The sequence below is a fragment of the Poecilia reticulata genome, chromosome 22 (assembly GCF_904066995.2).
Source record: "Poecilia reticulata chromosome 22, P_reticulata-male-v2, whole genome shotgun sequence".
Classification (NCBI taxonomy): domain Eukaryota; kingdom Metazoa; phylum Chordata; class Actinopteri; order Cyprinodontiformes; family Poeciliidae; genus Poecilia; species Poecilia reticulata.
This window is the reverse complement of record NC_088851.1, coordinates 7,393,243-7,413,797: the sequence shown is the minus strand read 5'-3', so window position 1 is coordinate 7,413,797 and position 20,555 is coordinate 7,393,243. Positions and strand designations below refer to the sequence as shown.

The 20,555-nt window shown below is 40.8% G+C and overlaps 1 protein-coding gene across 1 annotated transcript; it reads right to left on the bottom strand.

The window, feature by feature from the left end:
* Positions 1-909: 909 nt before the first annotated feature.
* Positions 910-20,482, bottom strand: LOC103458327 (guanine nucleotide binding protein (G protein), gamma 2). The gene is made up of 4 exons (XM_008399013.3): positions 20,256-20,482; positions 8,347-8,431; positions 2,679-2,797; positions 910-1,785 (listed from the first exon to the last, which is right to left on the bottom strand). The coding sequence occupies exons 3-4, from the start codon at positions 2,763-2,765 to the stop codon at positions 1,657-1,659; spliced, it is 216 nt and encodes a 71-aa protein (XP_008397235.1). The 5' UTR covers positions 2,766-2,797; positions 8,347-8,431; positions 20,256-20,482; the 3' UTR covers positions 910-1,656.
* Positions 20,483-20,555: the final 73 nt, after the last annotated feature.

Sequence of the window (20,555 nt, the reverse complement as noted above, 5' to 3'; positions counted from 1 at the left end):
GAGCGCTTGTGATATCATATATGGCATGAGGAAATTAATCTTGAGCATGTCATTTGGATACTTATTTCACCACCCTCCTTTTTTTCCTATGCTCTAATCTAATTTTGTTGATCGCCATGCATGCATCTGCACTGCATATTGCCCTTGCCATCACTCCAGTCAACACAAGAGGGGAGAAGAGACGAAAAAAAAAAATCCAGTCACTTGGTAATTAGAAAGGCAGATGTTCTAGCAAGTAATATAACTATATGTAACATTTGTAGTGATGTATATTTTATAATATATTTTATAAAATTTTCTGGAATGGATGCCAGATTTATGAGAAGGAAGAGTTTTTATCTACTTGCATGTGGCCAGATGGATAGGAGTCTGCTAATCAAGTTGCATAACACAATTTACTGTGACCCAATTACAGATTATTGTCCATAATCCATGAGGAGTGCAAGTTTTGTGACTGGTAGATAAGAAGCGCTCAAAATACAAGGAATCGCTGAAAAATAACCCTAAACATGTTGGGTAAATCATAATCTCACATTTCCAACCTTTAATTTACAAAAGTACAATTTATATTTGATGTAGCTATTTAAAAAAAGAAATAAATTAAAAAAAATAAAACGCATCCACATGCCAACCAATTGGGAGGGATGCTAGAAAAAAACTAATACCAAAAATTTTAAAGAGACATTTGTACAACTACACATAATGAGAATATTTATAAGATTTCTAAATTCAAAATATGTATTTAGTTTGTCACATTGCAAATGGAAAATCTGATTTGTCTCTTATTTTGGTTCTCTCTTGTATTTTAACCCGTAGATTGAAGCCAACCTGCGCAATTAAGAGGAAAGAAAGAAGACCGTTTGTCCTTTTTATGTTATAATTAATGATACAAATACAAACACGTCGAACTCACAGCACAGCACAGTTTATCTGCTAGTCACTTTGTACAAACAGTAGAAAGAAGGATTGTGTCCGAAGGAGACAAACTGCATCGTATTTGTCCGATTCACAGAAAACTGACTTTCAGAAAGGTGTACAGAGAGAAATGTCCCGCGATTAAAAAAAAGCTTTTACTAACCTGTTTGGTTTATAAAACGAAAAGAAAGAGCAAAAGATAAAGGCTTCATCAGTCACCTACATACAGTTATAGAAAGATATCTCGGTGAAATTGGTAAAAACACAAACAACTTTAAAAAAAACAACAACAAAAAACAAGCAAAATAACACATTCCAATAATAATCGGGCGGCGTCAAGAGTTTTGGCTGCGTGTCCCCCGTGGTGCTCCACCTGATGGTCCCCAAGGAGCGACAAAACACAGCCATGTTATCTGTTTTTGAAATTTATACACATTAGAGCCTGAAAACCCGGCCGGTTGATTGGTTGTCCGTCATATCGCTGGGTGATTATCGCTCCCATCATCATCTAAAAGTACAAATCCCTCCTACATGCTGCTTATCCTCCCAAAAAAAAAAAAGAAAACATAACACCCCCTTCATTGGTTACATGTTTACTCTGCTGATTGGATCTCTTTAAATGCCAAGCGTTTAAGAGGGCAAAGAGAATGCGATGCCCTCCTACTAGACGATTTCTACAGGTTCTGAACGTCCGCGTTCAAAGTCCCGCCGGCAGCAGGCGGCTGAGGGGCCATGCTGGGTTTACAGGATGGCGCAGAAGAACTTCTTCTCCCTGAACGGGTTCTCTGACGCTGGCACCGGTGACAGCAGGGGGTCCTCTTTGGCATGAGCTTCGCAGTAAGACATTAAGTCTGCCGCTGCTTTGGACACCTGGAATTAGACACACAAACGCCACATTAAGTTTAACCAGTGAGCTTTGCAATAGAGTTCAGAGCCGTGTTTAGTCTTGGTTTAGAACAAGCGAATTGGTTGGTACATAAGCCTGGGTTTTAAAATTCATCGTTTCTGAGAGCCACAAAATGTTCTGAGTATTGCTAACATGCTAGGCTACATGAGCTGAAACTCAACAACAGCTTCATTTGATTTTGCTTTTTTAAACTAATTTTATATTGCTGTAATGTCATTACGTTAATGATAAGTGGAAACTACTGTTTTTTTTTATGTGTGGGCGAAAAATCTGACATATGTGCAAAGAGTCATATCCAATAAATTACAATGTGTGTTCTGATAAGGACCATTTACCAGATTATAAAGTACATTTTGAAAATGTACAATATTTCAGGCGGTATTAAACTCTTTTCAACAAGGCTGTATCTCTGAGACAAAAATAAATTTTTTTATTGATGAGGAAAATGTAATGTTATCTGTAAGCGGAAAACCATCATAATTAACAGAAAAAAGGCTTTCAATCATCTGTCTGTGTTAAGTGTAAGTGTTGCACTTAGTGATAAGGTTGCTGAAATAAATGGCCTTTACAAAAATATTCAAATTTATTGAATATTTATTGAATTGATGTTAGGGAGCGTTGTTATATTAACTCCCACTCACAACAAATAATATCTGTCAGCAAAAGGTTGCTTATTTTGATCAGAACCTTTGAAATGCCACAGCAATAAAACATTATATGTGAGACTTGAGAACTTTTTTTTTTGACTAAGCAGGTCCACAGTTTCTGAAAACACACATCACACAGCAGAAAAAGTAGTCCATATGGAGTACAAAAACATCACATGCACACAGTTCAACACATGCAAATAGTTCACCTTTATCCTGTCAATGTTGGCCTCCATCTTTAGCTGCTCCACCAGCTTCCTGGCCTGCGCGATGCTGGCCGTGTTGTTACTCGCCATGGGCGCTCCCGCTCAGTTCCTGCCTGCTCAGCCTGCGTGGAGGAGACAGCGGCTGAAACATTTTACTGTGAGCAGCACCGTACCGGCACGCAAAGACGCAGCGCTAGGAGCAGATAGCCTGTTTCTTATCACATGCCAGGAAAGACACACTTGCACATGCAGACGCAGGCGTGTATTATTTATGGTGCCTGTTGCTAGGCAGCCCGTGACAGTGAGGAGGACGTGGGAGGAAAAAAAAAAGAGGATGGTGACATTTTGTCCAGCATTGTGTTCAAAGTAGTTAGATAGATGAGAAGTGCAAGTGGTTTTATAAAAAAAACTACCAAGATTATAAACAATGATGCAAAGAATACTGAGTTACAGTGATCTGATAGATGTTTGTGTGGAAAAAAATCTTTTCTTAACCATATTTCATATATATATATATTTAGAATTATTCAAATAGTGACTCATCTGTGTTTCTGTAAATTATTATGTATTTTTGATTTTGGTTGGACACCATGGACTTCAGTCGCATCTTATACTATTTGCTGCTGCCCTTTGTTTAGAAAAAAAAAATCGGTCTGCAGTTGATACCTATCAAAATGCTGTAATACACAATCTCCGCCAGCAGGTGGCAATAATGTCAACATTACCGGCATCAAAATTTAACAGAAGAAGATTCCCAGAGCGGTTAAAGCAACATTCTTCAGCTTACATTTGAGGTTGATTGGAAACAGACCCACTTTGAAAAGTGTTTTGTCACAAAAATAGATATTTGCTTGTGGCCGGGAGATGTTAAACATAGCTGAAAGTCTCAGTGTTTGTAAAATACCTGGGTAAATGTGGGGCTGCTCCTTAATAATGCACATAAAGAGTAGTTTTTTTATAGGTGACCATAGAAGTGAAATCTCATGACATGAAATCTTGTAGTATTAAACAACCACAATAATTCACACGTAGTTAGCATCTGACTTTGTTTGGTGAATATCAGCTATTGTCCAAGATACAAAAGTGTGTATCTTTTGTATCGACATAGATACGCCATTGTATTTATATTTGAGACTCATATTTTGAAGTAAGAGAGGAAGTTGTTCTTGAACGAAGGACAAGACCAAAACATTACAACGTGTCAAGCCCTAGCAATGTGAATGCTGCTAACACTTGGCCAATGTTTGCTAACTGGCAAACTGTTAGCACTGATGATACTGAAGTTAGCCTCTACTTCTTTTTGTAAAAACATCCTGTTTTTTTTGTAATCTGATTGTGTTGTACCCCAGCAATCTACTGGAAAATGTTCCATAGAGTGGACACTGTTATATTTAAAACTATGCCTTTTGCCATTGTCGTTGACCACAAAGATTATTGTTACCTTATATAGTTTAGTTTGTTCAGAACTGCTTTCCATAAAGTGTTGTCTACAAAGTGTATGGTGCTAATTTACACCCCCACGTTCGATTTTACAGATCAGGGTCTCAAAAACAGCATCATCCTCCTCCTTGGTGGTGTTAGATCAATCATCCCTGCGTCGCTCTCCGTCATCAGTGTGTGTGTGTGTGCGCTGTGGTGTGACTCAGTGTGAGGTCAGTGCTGATCTCAGCGGGGAGCAATCTATGAATATTAATGTTCCATGGTAGCAAATCTGCTCATCTGGCCGAGGGAGCTACTGCATTAATTAAAAACCTAGCGTCGGGTCACATTGCTGTGGACGATCACCAGTTACCAACGAGAAGGCCATAAAAAGTTCTCTTTTTAAAAAACACAACATTTTTCCATCAGTTCAGTTTCACTAATTGCACGTCAGAATGATTTTTAGACGTTCTGGACTTTTCTCCTATAGCATAGAATTACACAGTGCTTCCCCTCCTCCACCTGTTGCTGGATACCTGACTGAAAGAAGGCTTTTCCCCAATAAACATTGTTTGTTTGGGAGAAAATGTACTTGGAAATAACATGAAGTTGAACATGGTGTTGCAATTAAGAGTGACAGCCGTTACTCTTACTCCATTATAGACTCTTATGGCGCTGTTTTAAAAGCTGACTATCAGAGCAATAGTCCATCTAACAATTAAAGAGTTGACTTGTGTAATTCAATAACGTGTGGAATTACAAAAATGTTCCCTCCCCCACGCCTATTGGCACACACTGATGTAAAGCTAAAGATCAAATTGACCACAGTGTGGACTAAACTTGACTGAATACACCACCATTATTAAAGTTTTTCAAAGCAGTTTTCTGTGCAGAAAGCTCTGACTTAATCCCACAGATGAAGCCTGGGCCGTATTTGTTTAATTCTGGTTTGTTCGAAGCGTTTCCAGCTGGAACATCTCTGAAAGTCGTCAGTGCAAACCCAGCGGCGGCTCGAAGAGGATTCCTGCAAAGAACCCGCAGCAGACCGAACATCGTGTAACCTAAACAGTCGCTGCAGCCGAAGCGTCCTGGTTGTTGTTAGTCTGACCAGCACAGCTCCTTGTACGGGCGTACGCTGTCAAACAGGAAGTGGAAAGATTTACTGGGGTTGTTTAAAATGGGGCGCAAACTTACTACAAGAGCACAAAGATCAGAAATCAGACCTTGAGTTTCACACAGCAAGGTCGTGATACTGTTTTATCACTCGGGGGACGTCGAAACGGGCCACCGCATCTTCAGACTATTGATAGGAATTCATGTCACACTTTAAGGTTTCTGGGATGCCTGTCGAGAAGTAGGTCTTCCATTTTTACGCAAAACACTGTCACAATAGCCCATTTTTTGAAGATCTGTTCACTCTTTTTTTTTTTTTTTTAGCTGAAGTAGATGGTCATAAACTAATAAACTAACAGCCAGGTACTCTGGGTAAAGTTATAACACGTGCTTAATGTGGAGCATCTCTGATTTCTTCTTAGAGAGAATCTAAAGGTCCCACTTTTAATATCAGGATATCAAAATGTGTTTTTATTGCTTAAATTACAAAGAAGTTTTTTAATCAGCCCACATTCTTGTAACTTTATGGTTTCTTTACAATAGCACAACAACTGTGAGTTTTAGCACTAAATCTACTAAAAATCTACATTTGTGGGCAGCTGAGCTCCATCCAAGTGGACAAATAAATCGTCTGAATTCATTTGAGTGTAAATGCATGACGTTTGAAATATAAAACGTCAACAAATTAAGATTAAGTGTAGTACATAGTGCAGCTATACCCAATTCACAGCAATAAACTGTGTTTGAATGATCTGTCCCTTCAATTTAAAGCTCACAGTCGGTTATTTACTTGTAGTTGTGGAACTACAGTAAAAAAAACAAACAGTTTGTAGGTTCCTAAATAATGAAGCCATAAGCTTGACGCTCTCCGTACTTCCCCTTCGGTCCACTTGATAACGAAAACGACAAAAAACCAGACTGGGTCCTCTTGATAAAAGTTAACGGTTTACTTCAAAAATAAAAACGGTACAAATGTTACTTTTCCACAAAAAATAATAGAGTAAAACTAAAGGTCTTAAGCGAGAGAGAGAGAGAGAGAGAGAGAGAGAGAGAGAGAGAGAGAGAGAGAGGTCAAAAAACTGTGTGGCTCCACTCCAACTGCCCAACCAAGTCCCCCTAGCCACACCCTCAAATCCTTAACTCCAATTACCTATGCAAATTTACAAGAAGACCTTAGTAATTCAATATAACAGATTAGTATGAAATAGAGATACAATTTGTAATTATTTTTCTCCAAATAAACAAGTTACCATAAGAAATATAAACATAATTTATACCAGAGATCTGAATGAACTAAAATTCAATTTAAGCTTCTACACAGATGTTTTCTCACACGTCTTAGGACACCACAAGTAGCATCAACCACATCGGTCAAAATAAAAGATAATGGGCTGACGGCTAAGCTAACTTAGCATGCTAACATCAACTTTTCACATTCCCACACGGTAATTTCCTTAATTTCTACACCGTGAAACAGCTGAAGCAGCCTTTCTATTTTACCGTAGGACCGGCAGAATTTGAGAGATTGTGAGGAAACTGTAAACTAAAACTGCATTTTAGATTTGTGTTGTTACATCTAATCACTAACCATTTCAAAGATACTCACTAAACTACAACGTAAACAGCAAGTCACGTTTCACCTGCTTCTGTTTCTTAACAAGACATAATGAATACATAACCTGAACGTATGAGACGCATCAGTCAGTGAAGATCAGAATTGATCAGATGTGATTAGTGGTCAAATACCGAAAAACCTGATTTTATATGCAGTAAAACTAAAACCTCCCACCATTTTCAGTCTACAAATACATTAGTTAAAACAGCTGTTCTTTGATTAACTTTTCTGAGTTTGGTAAAAACCAGATAAAGTTTAGGGACAAGAGTTTGATCTCCTGCCTTTTATGACTTGATGAATAAAGGGAATCGTTTTGTAGAGGACTCTAAACTATTTCCTTTGCCAATGAAACTGCAGCACATCTTTTAAACTTTGACGAGTTATTTCGAAATCAGTCGAGATCAGCCGTTGCTACGATGTGGCTGTAAGAAGCGGTTTGCGAGGTTTGCAGGGGGTTTGAACAGTTTACTAATAATGCTACATGCTTTGCTTGTGTTGCTTCACTTGCATCTTTTCACCGTGTTTCTTCAGTTCATGCCACGAGCTGCGTTTCTATTGCAAATGTTCAATGTCAATATTCTGCTAAAGTTGAAAAAAAAATATCAAAAATTTTGCAATTGTGGTGCCTCCATTTAATAAGAAACACGATTAAAACCCCACGTGAATAAGTTTGTTTATGCCAAAAGTCGTTAAAAACCATGCCAGGCCGTCGCCCTCCCACCACTTCCTGTCGTCTTCTCCATTGGTAATAACGTCCAGCTGCTGATCATGTGACTCGTGCGATGTGAAAAAAGTGTTTCCATTGCAGTTTTGACAAAAATACAAATTTTTTATGCAGCTGAAAAACCAACTTATTCTAGCGCTAAAGTTTCCATTAAGCAAATCTATCATTTAATTCCAATTTGCACAGCCATATGGAGTCAATGGAAAAGCAGCGACAGTCTCTACTTTATGTTCCTCAAGAAAACAGGCTGGAATATCAAATTGTGTAAGACACGGTCTGGCGGCCAAGTGTCAGGTATTCGTCTTGAGATTGACACTCACAGCTCACAGAAATAGTTTGGTTTTTCTGTTGTTATTGTACGAACTCGCTCACTACAAAACCTACTTCGACAATTTGAGAACAAAAGACAGCGGTACTAAGCTGAGAGTCGCCCTGCTGCCTAACGTCAGTGGACGTCCTCCCTCACACTTTCATAGGCGGCCGAAGAAACGGTGACATTAAGCAGATCCTCAGTCTGGAATGGCCGACGTCCTAAAGGCAACAAGAAGGGGCTAAACTACATGACGTATGACTTGTAGTTTGGAAAGTGTTTCAGCTTTCAGCATTAATGTGGAAAGTGATTCCCCCCCTCCTCTCTTCCTTCCTCTCCATCTGCTGCAGTGAAAATGTGTCATGTTTTCTCACCAAACTGATTTCTGCAGGAATTTGGTTGGGTCACAAAGTCTGACCTCCTCGCAGACCAGTCATGCTTTAAGACCAAAACAATCAGCTTTCTGCCGTGTTTTATTGCTTTGTCTTACCTTGTCTGCTTGCTCCTCCTTGCGCCTCCTGCCCTGGTGTCTGCCACCCGCTCGGTCAGAGGCTTGTGTCTGCCACGTTCTCCGTCTGCGGGGAGGAACATGGAAACAGAGGAAAAGAGAGGCTGAATCAGAGCGCTGCACAAATTCGTTCCTGCACAAATTTGTTCCTGCATTCCAGATACATTCCTCTAAACCCTTTTTTTTAAAGAGAAAGTCACAACAACAACAAAAATGTATTCTCTCTTTTAGAGAGAATTAAGAACCATTTTTTTCTATATGTAACAGAAATTCAGCTTTAAGTAACAATAAAATGTAGGTTTCGAAGCTGTGTTTTAAAGAATCGGTGTAGAATAATCCAGCTGAAATCTTAAAATATTTAAGACTATTCAGAAACTGACCTTTAATTTAACTCTGAATCACCACAATCAGCTCCAAGAATATTTTATGGCGTTCACAAATTGTGAAATCCATAGCAATTCTCTAAAATATGCAAAAAAGCAACAGAAGACTTGTTCTTGGCCCAAGTGACAGTCTTATGACGCCCCCTAATTCATGTCACCCCCAATAGAAAGTCAGAAGAGAGGGAAGAAGTAAAGCACATGGCCAACTTTATTTTTTAAATGTATTTTCCAGGGACATGATGCCATTTTATAGTACAATCACATAACTATGTTACCTTCAGTTGTATTTCAAGAACTGACTTTGAATCATAGCCGTATCTGATTCTCCTTGAAATCAGCCACTGTCTCTTTAAGAAGCTCCAACGCTCTCAGACTCTTCCTCCTTCTGCATGTCATGACAACAATACTCCTCCATGATGCCGTTTATAACCATTCTTAGGAGCGCCGGGCTGAGAAGTAGCTTGTATGATGAGCTCAGCAGACGTGCAGTTCCACCAGGTGTTTGCTCATCGCTGCTGCCGCTAGTCTGCAGCAAAGCTTTCGGCAAAAATGGCGGCGCTTTGAGAGAGCAAGTTTTCAGTCACCCCTGAATGGTTGCCACAGGAGATTCTCACACCAACATGAATGAATCACGGCAACATTCCAGGTGTGTTATGATGTTACCACATTACAACATGATGTAAAGCTCAAAAAAGTTGGTTTTACATAATCCCCATCCTTTAAAGTGGAAATATTTGAAATCTGAAGATGATTGTAGGAATAAAGACAAAAGGCACCAAGTGCATATTTAGACCAAACGTTTTGTAAGGCTATATGGATTTCTTTTTGCTTCCTGTTCACACTAAATAAGCGCAAAGCAAAGTGGAGAACAAGAATAGAAGCGGATGTCTGTTTTGGTAACTTAAGCAAACCGGGAGTCAACTTCCAGTAAGAGAACAACGACATTTCCCAAAATGTCAAGCTGTCCCTTTAGGTTTCTCTTCTCTGTGCGCCGACACCCACTTCCTCTCGTTCAGCTTCTCCCCTCCATCTTCTCTCCTTACAGATTCATTCGTAAACCACGTGTGACTCTGCCTCTGATAAATGGACCAATTATCCGGCATCAGTAGCTCCACCAAGGAAGGGAATCCCACCCGTTATAAATCAGGGCAGGATGCAACATTGCAGCGTCATTACAGAGAGGGATCCATTAACAAAACCCAAGCCAAAAATATTCACGGAATGTTAGAGCTGCTTAGGGAATAACAAAGAAATTAAAACATTAGAGAGATTAGAGGAGCACTTTTGGTTGAGACAGTATTCTGAATGGCTACTTTGAGGTATAAATATGATTTCATTGTTCAAACTGGGGATATATAACCCAACGTTTGCTTTGGGTCTTTGTCAATTTAAATTATCTGCCCAATTTGAAAGCTTTTCTAAGAAAACATGCAAATCTTGTCATCTAGAAGAAACAAGAGTGAAAGGAGCACCTTTCCCTTTGATCCTTTCCCTCTGATCCTTTCCCTTTGACCTCTGAACCTTTCCCTTTGACCTCTGATCCTTTCCCTTTGACCTCTGAACCTTAAGGATACATGAAAACTGTTTAACTGGTTTCTATTGGTCCGATTCGGGGTGATAAAGTGGCAATAACCCAGGGTGGCAATTTTTTGGGGGTTCAAAAGATTTAACTTTTTTTTTTTTAATGAAGAATGAGTGTTTTGCAAAATTGTCTCTTGTATAAATTCTCAAGTCGATATCAGGTGAGTTCTATTAATATGTTGGTCTTTTTATACATTCAAACAATGTTGAAGTATTTGAAAATGATGAAGATGTTTTTTAGTGAATTGGGCACCAAAACTGGCCCCAGCCCAGAGGCCTAAATCCTTGTGAACCCGGCCCTGCTCAGCACACATGAAGAAACCATTCTTAGATGCACAAGCATACGAGTCAAGACAAGAAACAAGCAGCGTTGCTCAAAAAATAACGCAAACCTTTAAGTAGCTTAAGATGGGAACTTGCTTGTCATTGCCCAATATGTTTTTTTCCCCTTCTAAATACATTTGTTCAAATACGTATTGCAGCATAAGGTGCTTTAATCGTTCCTAAAAACTCTTCCAGTCACTCTGAGGTCTGCGCAAACACACTTATCCCTATTATTATTGACTTTGACCTTTTCTCCTGGGATATGAATTCACGTGACAAAACAGTCACATGATCATAACTGGTTGTATTTGTTCAGGTCTTGTGCAAACGTACAAACGCAGAGAGCATGGCACTCATCAGACCATAATTATGTTTGCTCTCTCTCGTCTGTACTTTGGTGTGGCAACCAGGTGAAAACGTTGGAATATTCGAGCAGATGTGCGTCGATGTTTCCTGGCAGAAGCACAACGCTCTAATCGCTTATGCTTTTGTTTTTTTTGCATTACAAGACTGTTAAAAAATATATTCCTTGATACAAAAATAAGCAAACTAAAATGTGGTTCATCTTTTAAGATGGTGTGTGTTTAAAAAGGAAGGCTATGCTCTAAGCTGGGTGGGTTGGTTGCTCAACCAAAGACTCTTCAAGCAGACTGGGAGAACTGGAAGCAGTCGTCGTTCCTTGGACATAAACGCAATAAGTTGATCCACTGACACAGAAGCTAATATAGTTGTTTTTATTTTTAAATGGTCTTAACAAATCGTTGTAGTCTTCACATTGTACAAAAAGAAAGAGGTGTTGCTTACTGATGATGCTCTCGTATACTGTTTTAGATCAGTTCACTGCCGCAAAAACAAAAACAAAAAACGAGAACGTGTAAGCAGGTTTCTTGAATAAATTTTCTTCGACTTGGCGGTTTTCATTCCCTCCTTTAACGCCGGCGAAGCGTCTCGAGCCGAGCTGCGCAGAGAGGAAAATCAATTTCCCTCCCGTGTTCCAGCCTTCTGGTTCCCATCCCTCCCTCTGGGGCTGACAGGTGTTTATTGAAGGAGCAGAACCCGTCCGCCCCTCCCACCCGCGCCCCAGTATTCTCTGCCCCGCTGCTAAGACCACTGAATCAATGTGACCCCCTCCGTCATCCTTCCCTTGCCATTTGGAGAGCTTTTTTGAACCTCCTCCCCTGGGATCTCAGGGGGTCTGTGTTCATCTCGAGGCTCTCTGCTGATGTGATTATAGCTCAGGGTGTTGCTGACTTAAAGGGTGATTAAGCACGGCTGGAAATATCCTGGCGGAGATATAATTCCTGACCTGTGGAGAGAGTGACGATCTTTCGCGTTCTGCTACGCACGCCGCCTCCCTCTCTTTATTTATACCTCCCTCTTCTCTGTCTTTACGCTGTGCAAAAGGTACGGCAGCCAGGCAGGGGGTGTTCTGTCCTCCGCCGTGCCCGGGGTGTGAAATCGGAGCGTGGTAATTAAAAATGTGTCTCTCGCTAAGCCATCTGGACCCTGGAGAACAAGTGATTAACCTGCAAAAAGGCCTGCAGGGATGGCAAAGAGGAAGGAAGCAACTGCTCCGCAGTTATCTTTAGGCTCTTTGTGAATACTACATTTGCTGTACCTGGAAATCTTTCACGCTTTTTTCAACTGTCTATGGCAGATTTTATTCAGAAACAATCACTTCCTGCTTTCAGACCAGCAACCAGCAGAAAAGTGGTTCTACTTTGCTTCCTACTGAAATACGGTATTGTCTCTAAGCTGCGATGCAGGGGCTGGTTTTAACACGGCTGTATCTGTCCGAATGAGGATAACTAATTTGTTATACTTGGATATGTAAACATAAATTTACCTGAAACCAAAATCCAGACATTCACGTTTGAAACTTTTTCCACATTTTGTCGCCTAACAACCGCAAACTTCATAGTGTTTTACTAGGACTTTATGTAATAAACTAACACATAGTAGAGCAGAACTGTAAACCAGAACAGCTTCTAAAACATTTGAAAATACAGACAAGATGTATCTACCAACTTTATACATCTAGAAACTTATTTGCAGAACTTAATTTCAATCAGACTGGATTATGAGTCCAGTCTGATTGACTCGTAATCCACAAATTTTTGATTGTATTTACGTCTGGATCTTGACTGGACCTTTATAACTCCAGACTTTGATCAAAGCATATTCAAAGGTGTGCAAATTGCAGCTTAAATCACATGGATTGATTTTTTTTTGTGCAGTTGACCAACTGCAGTTTCATTTTTTAATGAGGGCACAGTTATTCCTGAGAAATTAAGATCGTCATACAATTGAAAATGTTAAGTACAACACAATGTATTTGACTTTTGGTTACCAGATTTTTTTTAAAAGTGACTAACGGATGCAAACAACAAGTACAGACAGGTGCAAACGGGCAGCAAACATCGAAACCCAACTTAAAAGTTAACGACATATGTCCTTTGACTAGTTGGTCTTTAGTGGTCTGTCTGACGCTGGTCACTGCAGATGGACGCTAACCTCCCCAACTCCTCCACTGTGAAAAACAAATTGATCAATCAATTCACACACTGGTGACTGAGTTCCTTCTGCTTACATGTTGCTGTGGTGAACAATAATAAGGCATGATTATCTTATAAAAGTATCACAGCTTCCAACTTCTGGTTTAGCAGAAGAATGCTGAGTTAGGGTGTGGAAGAGACATAATTTGATCTCTGGGTAAACCAGGCTGTCGTAGATTTATTTATTTTGGTCATTTGGAAGAAATTTCCGTTTCATAAGCATCGCAACTAGAGATTTCTTCTAACCTGAAAATAGGCGTGACTGCTGCAAAATTCCTAGAAATGCTACATAGATGACGGAGAAATTACTTAGCAATAAAATTACTGAAACTCATGCTGCAGAATGCAGACACTCTGTCTGTCCTGATGAATCATGAGTCAGATATTTTAAATGCTTGGTTCCAGCGGCACAGCAGTTCAAACTATTTTCTAGTAATTTCGCCAATAATTCATTATTATGTGAGCACCCGGAGGCCCTTGTAGACAATGTATAGAGGACTTAACGTCAGTCACACCACAGTCAAGTCTAAAAAAAAGAAAGAAAAGGAGTGTGGAGCAGAAGCCTGTTAATTTTACACCTTTCATCCCAGACTTGATATATAAAACAGTCATATAATAAATGACACACTTTATGACATTAGTTAATGGTTCACATAATGAGTTTGTGACCCACGTCTAAATGTGATGTAGGTCTAAATTTGTGGTGAGACATGATAAAATGATTTAAATAATTTGATTTTGATCAAGTACATTACTATGAAATGGTTGTACTTCCTGGTTTTCCAAATACACCTCGGAAAACCTTCTAAGGTTTCCCAGCTAGCGTTAGCTACAAGATCTGAGGTTTCAGAAAACTGTAAACTTGTGCGTTACCGCCATCTAGTGGTCTGGAGTTTGTACAGGGTGTCCTTATGTTTTAAAGTATTTGTGCATCTTGTATAAAGTATTTGAATATATTTTGTGTTTTTTATGTTTTCATGTATTTGCATGTAAATGTTGATTAATACGAATCATCCCAATTTTAAAAATACACTCGAACTTGACGCTTGAGAAAGAAATGCTACAGATGGTTTTACAAAAAAAATAAATTAAATTAAATGCACCACTTTTTTAAAATTTTAAATTGTATTACTTTTAAAAAAGTAATAAAATTGTACATGTTAAAATCCCAGGCCAAATATAGGAAAAATATATGATAACATGTATGGAAAGGCATAAAATAAATGTAACAAGATTTGTAAACGGGAAAGAAACAGGAGTTACTTTGTATAAAACAAACTAAAACTCAAGATTTTTTTATGAATGGAAGTTATAATGAAAAAAATAATAAATACCAGCAACACTGCCTGAACATGCGGCAGCACTCACAGGCAGCGTCGTCACAGGACTCGCAGTAACGTGATGACCGAGTGACCGTACCGTCCTCCATCATGACAAAACCACGTTGCTCACAGACTCTTCTAAAGTCAGATTCACTGAGCTGTGTGAGGATGTGACCAACGAGATGCTCCGAAGTGGCTTTACCACCGACTGCAGTCAGAAGAAGTGACTTCAACCTGACCTCCAGAGTTGTCAGGAAAATCAAGACAATATTGACTACAGAATGTAATACAGCACGGCCACCTGCCCTTGAATATGAGAAAGGGACACCTGTCCCCCGTGTGCACAGAGACAGAGCGGTGGGACAGCGAGAACCAAGCTGTTAGGTTGTTAGACGCTGCAGAGGTCATGCTGGGAGTGACACTGAGTCTCCTTTGCTTTCAGAGCTTTGGGACTTGAGCAGCAGGCAACGGCGTCACGTTTCAAAAAGTTAGACCTGCTGTAATCGTCATAGCTGCTTTAGAAACTCTTGAAATCCTTCATAGGGTGTTTTCACACCTGGTAGTTCAGTAGACTCGGTTCGATTGGGGACCAAAATCGCAGCACCTGTTACAATTTTGGATGGTGTGGCTTGTTTGTGAAGGGAACCACACCCTTTGAAAAACCTGTTCCGAAGAACCACAGAAAAAAATGACACAAAAACTTCTGAAGAAGACACGAGAGCCACTTCCTCCTTCACAAAATGTAAACAGACATGGAGTGGCGTCAAATTTTAGCAGCTGTAGAATTTCTCTTTTGTGAAAGATTACAAGCCATTTCTAGACTCTCGCGTCAGTTTTGGTTGTATTTACCCAGAATGCCTTGCTCTGTAGTTCACTTCCTGTTTTTGGAGTATTCTCCAATCCTCTTGGGATTCTCATAAGCATTCAAACCAGGTCAGAGTTTACTACAACTGAACTGAAACCTAAGTTTGTAGGCGGACCAGAGTTCGCTTTTTATTTTGTTTTTAGTCCGACTGAGCACTCAGAGCTCCCCAAACAAAACGGACTTTCTAGGAAAATGAACTAAAGTTCGATTAAAGCGGACCAAACAGGGTGGATGTGAGCGCACCCTAAAAAGAAGAAGTGCTTTTACAATAGTTGATGTCCACACAACTCCCCTGTTAGCTAGCAACATGAAACTGATAAACTTAGACAATGACATATTCATTAGCTATAGATTGGAAAATTGTTGTTATCAATCAATCAAATTGTATTTGTATAGCACCTTTCAGCAACAAGGCATTTCAAAGTGCTTTACGTCATAAAAAAACAAGAATACTAGAATACTAGATCATTGAACACACAGTCAACATTACATGCCGTGATTACACATCAGATTATTGATTTATGTCTCATGATTATATTTCAAAAGCAACTCTAAACAGCTGGGTTTTTAGTCTAGATTTAAAGGAACTCAGTGTTTCAAGTTTGAGTCTAATTTTAGGGCCACAATTAATGTAAAAAACATGAAAACCATGGATCCATGCTGCCGTATTCCACCGGTTAAGGCTAATACTGGTGACGTAATGGTGTAGGGGATATTTAGTCTCTTAACCCTTGTGCGTGCGAGGACTGAGGCAAACGTAGAGGACTATGGCAAATGATACAAGTTTTATGTGTGTGGGGTCGGTTGGACCCCATTTCTACATACAAGGGTTAAGACTCATTTAAACATCACCGCTTATCCGAGTATTCTTGCTGACCATGTCCATCTTTTATGGCCACATCGTACCCGACTTCTCAAACCTGAAATCCTCTCAACCAAGTTTCTTGAAGATGACGATGAGCCCTCTTGTACTCCAACGGCCTCCAAAGTGATCAGAGGGAACATCTTTGAGAACCCATCGCCGTGTACGTCAGCCTTTTTTAAGAGCACTTCCTCACTTCCTTCTCTTGTTTTCTCTGCCTTTCGGTCAGACCAGCTCTCCCTCGCTCCTTCGATTCACCTGGACATCTGTGCCACCCTCTGCACGCCATGCCTATCCTGCCATCTTGCAGGCCACAGAGCATGAACGTGCATGTGAATAACACACGTGTTTGTGTGTTTGTGAGTGTTTTAGGTTAATCTAGTTTCCCGCAGGCAGGTGGGTGGAGAGAGGGGCGCCAGGGAACGGTGCCTCCGCTGGGAGTCAGGCAGGCAGCGGGGTGGAAACTCGTTGCTCCAGGGAGTGCAAATGTGTTCTGTTATGTTTATTAAATCAAACATGTGCAGCCTGGTGTGACGTTTCTTTGTTGCATCCAAGCAAGTGACAAAGGAATGTTTTTCTTTTCTTTCTTTCTCTGAAATATTGACTGCAGATGACACAAAAAAACACAAAAACAAAGAGGAAGCCAAATATTGCTGCGCATTTTTTTTCTCCCCCTCTTCAAACGCTAACCGGCAGTTTGTTGTGCTCACCGAAGCGACGTTTAGCTTCGACTTCCTTCTGTGTGACACAGATTAGGTTTCAATGAGCCTTGTTTTTGGTTCGCTACGCTCTCTCTGCTTCAGTTGTCGAGAAGAATGCAAACAGGATGTCTCTGCATTTGGTTTGAGACGTTGGCGTTATTACAAACATCAGCGGTCGGCTCGGTTCTGCAGAGAGAGGCGATCGGACCGATTCAGGCTCCGACTTGCTTGCTAACCGGTGTGGATAAGTTTCAGAACTTTTTCAGTCCGTGCTGGAAGGGAATCGCTTTGACTTTTTCATTCGTTGTAACTCCAAAGCTCGGGGTTAACGTGTGGTCTGAGTGTTAAGTGACTTTGGACTAATGTTTAGATTATCGTGAAACTTTTATTTAAAGATTAGATAAGATCGGTGTTAGATCAGAATCAGGGCAACAGCAGACTTACAGGACGTTGCAAAAGCGCATTTGTGAGGTTTTCTGCACTTTGTCACATCACAACCACAAACCTTAAGGCAAACTGTTTTGAATTTGATGTTTCCATCAACACACGGCGTTGAATAATTGCTACGTGGGAAGAAAACGATTGCTTTCGAACATTTCGGAAAAATTAAAATCAAAGAGACTGTGATGTTTTGTTTTTCTTTGCAGCAAAATGAATGGCACAATGCGAATGGCTGCTCTGCTGCAAAGTCGGCGACTTAAACTTTCTACCAAATCAAAGCTGATTGCATCTGAATTTGAATTAATGCAATATATATATATATATATATATATATATATATATAATTCATATTTTTATTTTTTGTAAAAAAAACAAAACAAAAAGAATTTTGAGACATTCGTTGTGAATCAGAACTGTATAAATAAACCAAATGAATTGAAATTTTTCCCCCATTTTTTTCTTTTTCGGAAAATAGTTCAGACATCTTCTGAGTGAACTGCCATGTTCAAGGCTTGCAACTGAATCTCACCTGGATATAGGTCAGGACTTTGTTTAGGCCCTTTCAAATGCGTGACTATACTTTGATCTAAATCACTGCGTTGTAGCTTTTCAGGTTTTCTTCCAGGATCAACCCATGTTCAGCTCCATCCAGCTTCCAACTTCAAGCTCTAACCAGCCCTCTGTGTGTCGCTGCCTGCAGAAACTCCTTTCCCACAAAATAATGGATCAAATGTAAAAACCGGAATCTCATGCTGAAGATGAAGACGACGCACAAAAACAAGAAACGGAGACAAAAGAGACGAGACGGGACCTGAGGAGAGCAGCTGAAAGGGAGTAACGAACAGCGAGAACTGACAAGGAGCGAAGAAAACAGGCTGACACAACAGCTGGGGAGGAGATTAGTGACATGAATCAGGTGAGAACAAATCAACAGAGTGCTGTGAAGCAAGATGAGAACCATAATGAAGGAAGGAACTTATTTCCAGAAGATTTAATGCATTTAAAATGGCGCAGGGACTCAAGACGAGATCCGAAGTTAGACTTTAGTTTCAGAACTTGAGGCCTGGAAACCGTAACCCTAAAACTGCAGATACAGATCAGACGGTCTGAGTTGACGAGTCTTTCTCTCTCAGTTTAGACTCAAAAGAAAATTGTTGTCTTATAGAGGCCATAACCAATTAGTCACATGATAAATTAAAACAAACTTTTCCTCTTTTCTCTCTTTCTACCAAAAACTGGATGACAAAAGTCTCGAGTCGATACCAACTTCGTTTACTGAGACTTCATAATTCATTTGATTTGTCATTTCTGTTGTCTTCTTTATCTGTTTTGGATATTTGAAACGTCTTCCAGTTCCAGAGTTTAATCTTCACTCTAATTTAAAGCTTACTGATCGTTGGAAACGTGTTCTTGCACTATTTTTGCCGTCATTATATCACTTGAAAACGGTCTAGAAACAATGTTATCGTTTATAGCGATAACTTCTGGGACAATTTATCATCCAGCAAACTTTGCCACTGTGCCAGGCCTGGACTCATGTCATAGGATACGGATGCTTCAGTGGAGAACGAGTGGAAGTGTAAAAACCCAGGATAACTGGGTCTTAACTTGGATTCAGCTGTTAGTTTTTAAACCTTTGTCTTTCTCTCTGAACCCTTTCATCGTCACAGGGTAAAGTCAACTATTCTTTAGGAAAAAAATCCGCTGTGAGTACAAAGAGCACTGAGTACAAATGCTGAAGTGGCCCGAGCCGCAGCATCCTGTTCGACCCCCCCCCCCTCTCCACCGTCCCTTTGAGGACCTCATCTTCTACTGTGGTTTCCACAGCAACATTTGCACACACTGTCTTCAGGACTTCAGTTTCCTTAAACTGGTGGCTTTTTGCCTCCCTTTTGTTCTGTTATTTTAAAGTTGACATCTACTCAGACAGTCAAGAGGTCAATCACTTCCTTCATCCCTTCTACGTTCCATCTGTGACATTTGACCCCTCTCACAGAGCCGATCATCACTTCCTGGGCTTGTTTACAGCCGGTCGCTCGGCGAGACGCCTCCTACGGTCTGAGGTCCAGGCGGCCGTTTGTCTTCTAGATGCGCTCCGACCCGCCTGGACGTGAGTGCTTGCGTAATTCCTGACTCACGGCTTGCGTTTGCCGTGGGCCCTATGTGAGCAACACCACTGGGCTCGACGATGCCTTTGTGACGAAACAGGACGGAGGCAGGGGTTGGAGGGGTTGGGAGGGGGGCGGAGGGGTTGAAGACGCACGTCTGCGTTTTGTCGTCTTGGATTTCTCGAGAGCCGACAGTCGTGCGGTGTCTGCTGAGCGACGTAGGAAAACACCAACCAACCATCCATCCTACTCGTCCTCGTCTGGACATCCGCCTGGAGCTGGTGTGTGGTCGACCCGGTTCTTCTCACCTCCCACTACGCCTGAACCCAACACACTGACATTTCTACCTCCTTTCTGCTGCGCCTGCAAGCATCCGCAGAAACAGATGCTCCTCTGGCTTCGCTTTCTAAGGGCTACCCAATCGCGAGGAGAGAGAAAGAACGAGAGAAAGAAAGGAAGAAAAGGGAGTCCATTCTTTCTCTCTTCCCCCCCTTTCGCTGATGTATGGAGAGAGGAGAGATGAAGCCAGGGCTCAAAGCGGGGAGAATGGGACTGATTTCAGGGGGAGGAGGGGATTCCATGATGCAGACCAGCCAGTGGCATCAATCTCAAAACGACAGCATGGACACGAGGAAGCCCTCCTCCTCCAGAACACACCCTGTTTTGGTTCAAATTTACCCACTTAAAAAAAAAAAAAAAGCGAGAGAGAGAGAGAGAGAAACATAGAAACATATTTTTTTAAATCCTACCTTTCTTTAGGTTTTCTTTCTCTTCTTCTTAGCGAAGCCCCCACGCATCCAGCGCTGTGGAGTAGTATCCACACACTCAGTTAGCGAGCGAGGCGAGCAGAGTACATCCACACACACACACACTTCTCCCTCCGTACTCTCTCTCTCTCTCTCTCTCTTTCTCTCTCTGTGTTTCTGCTCCAGCTGAGATCCCCGCTGCCTCCCTCCTCTCCGCTTGCCGAGTCTCCACCCTCCGGCCACAACCCGCTCCGGCTGCAAGACGCTGTACGCCGCCGCTCTCTCTCTCTCTCTCTCTCTCTC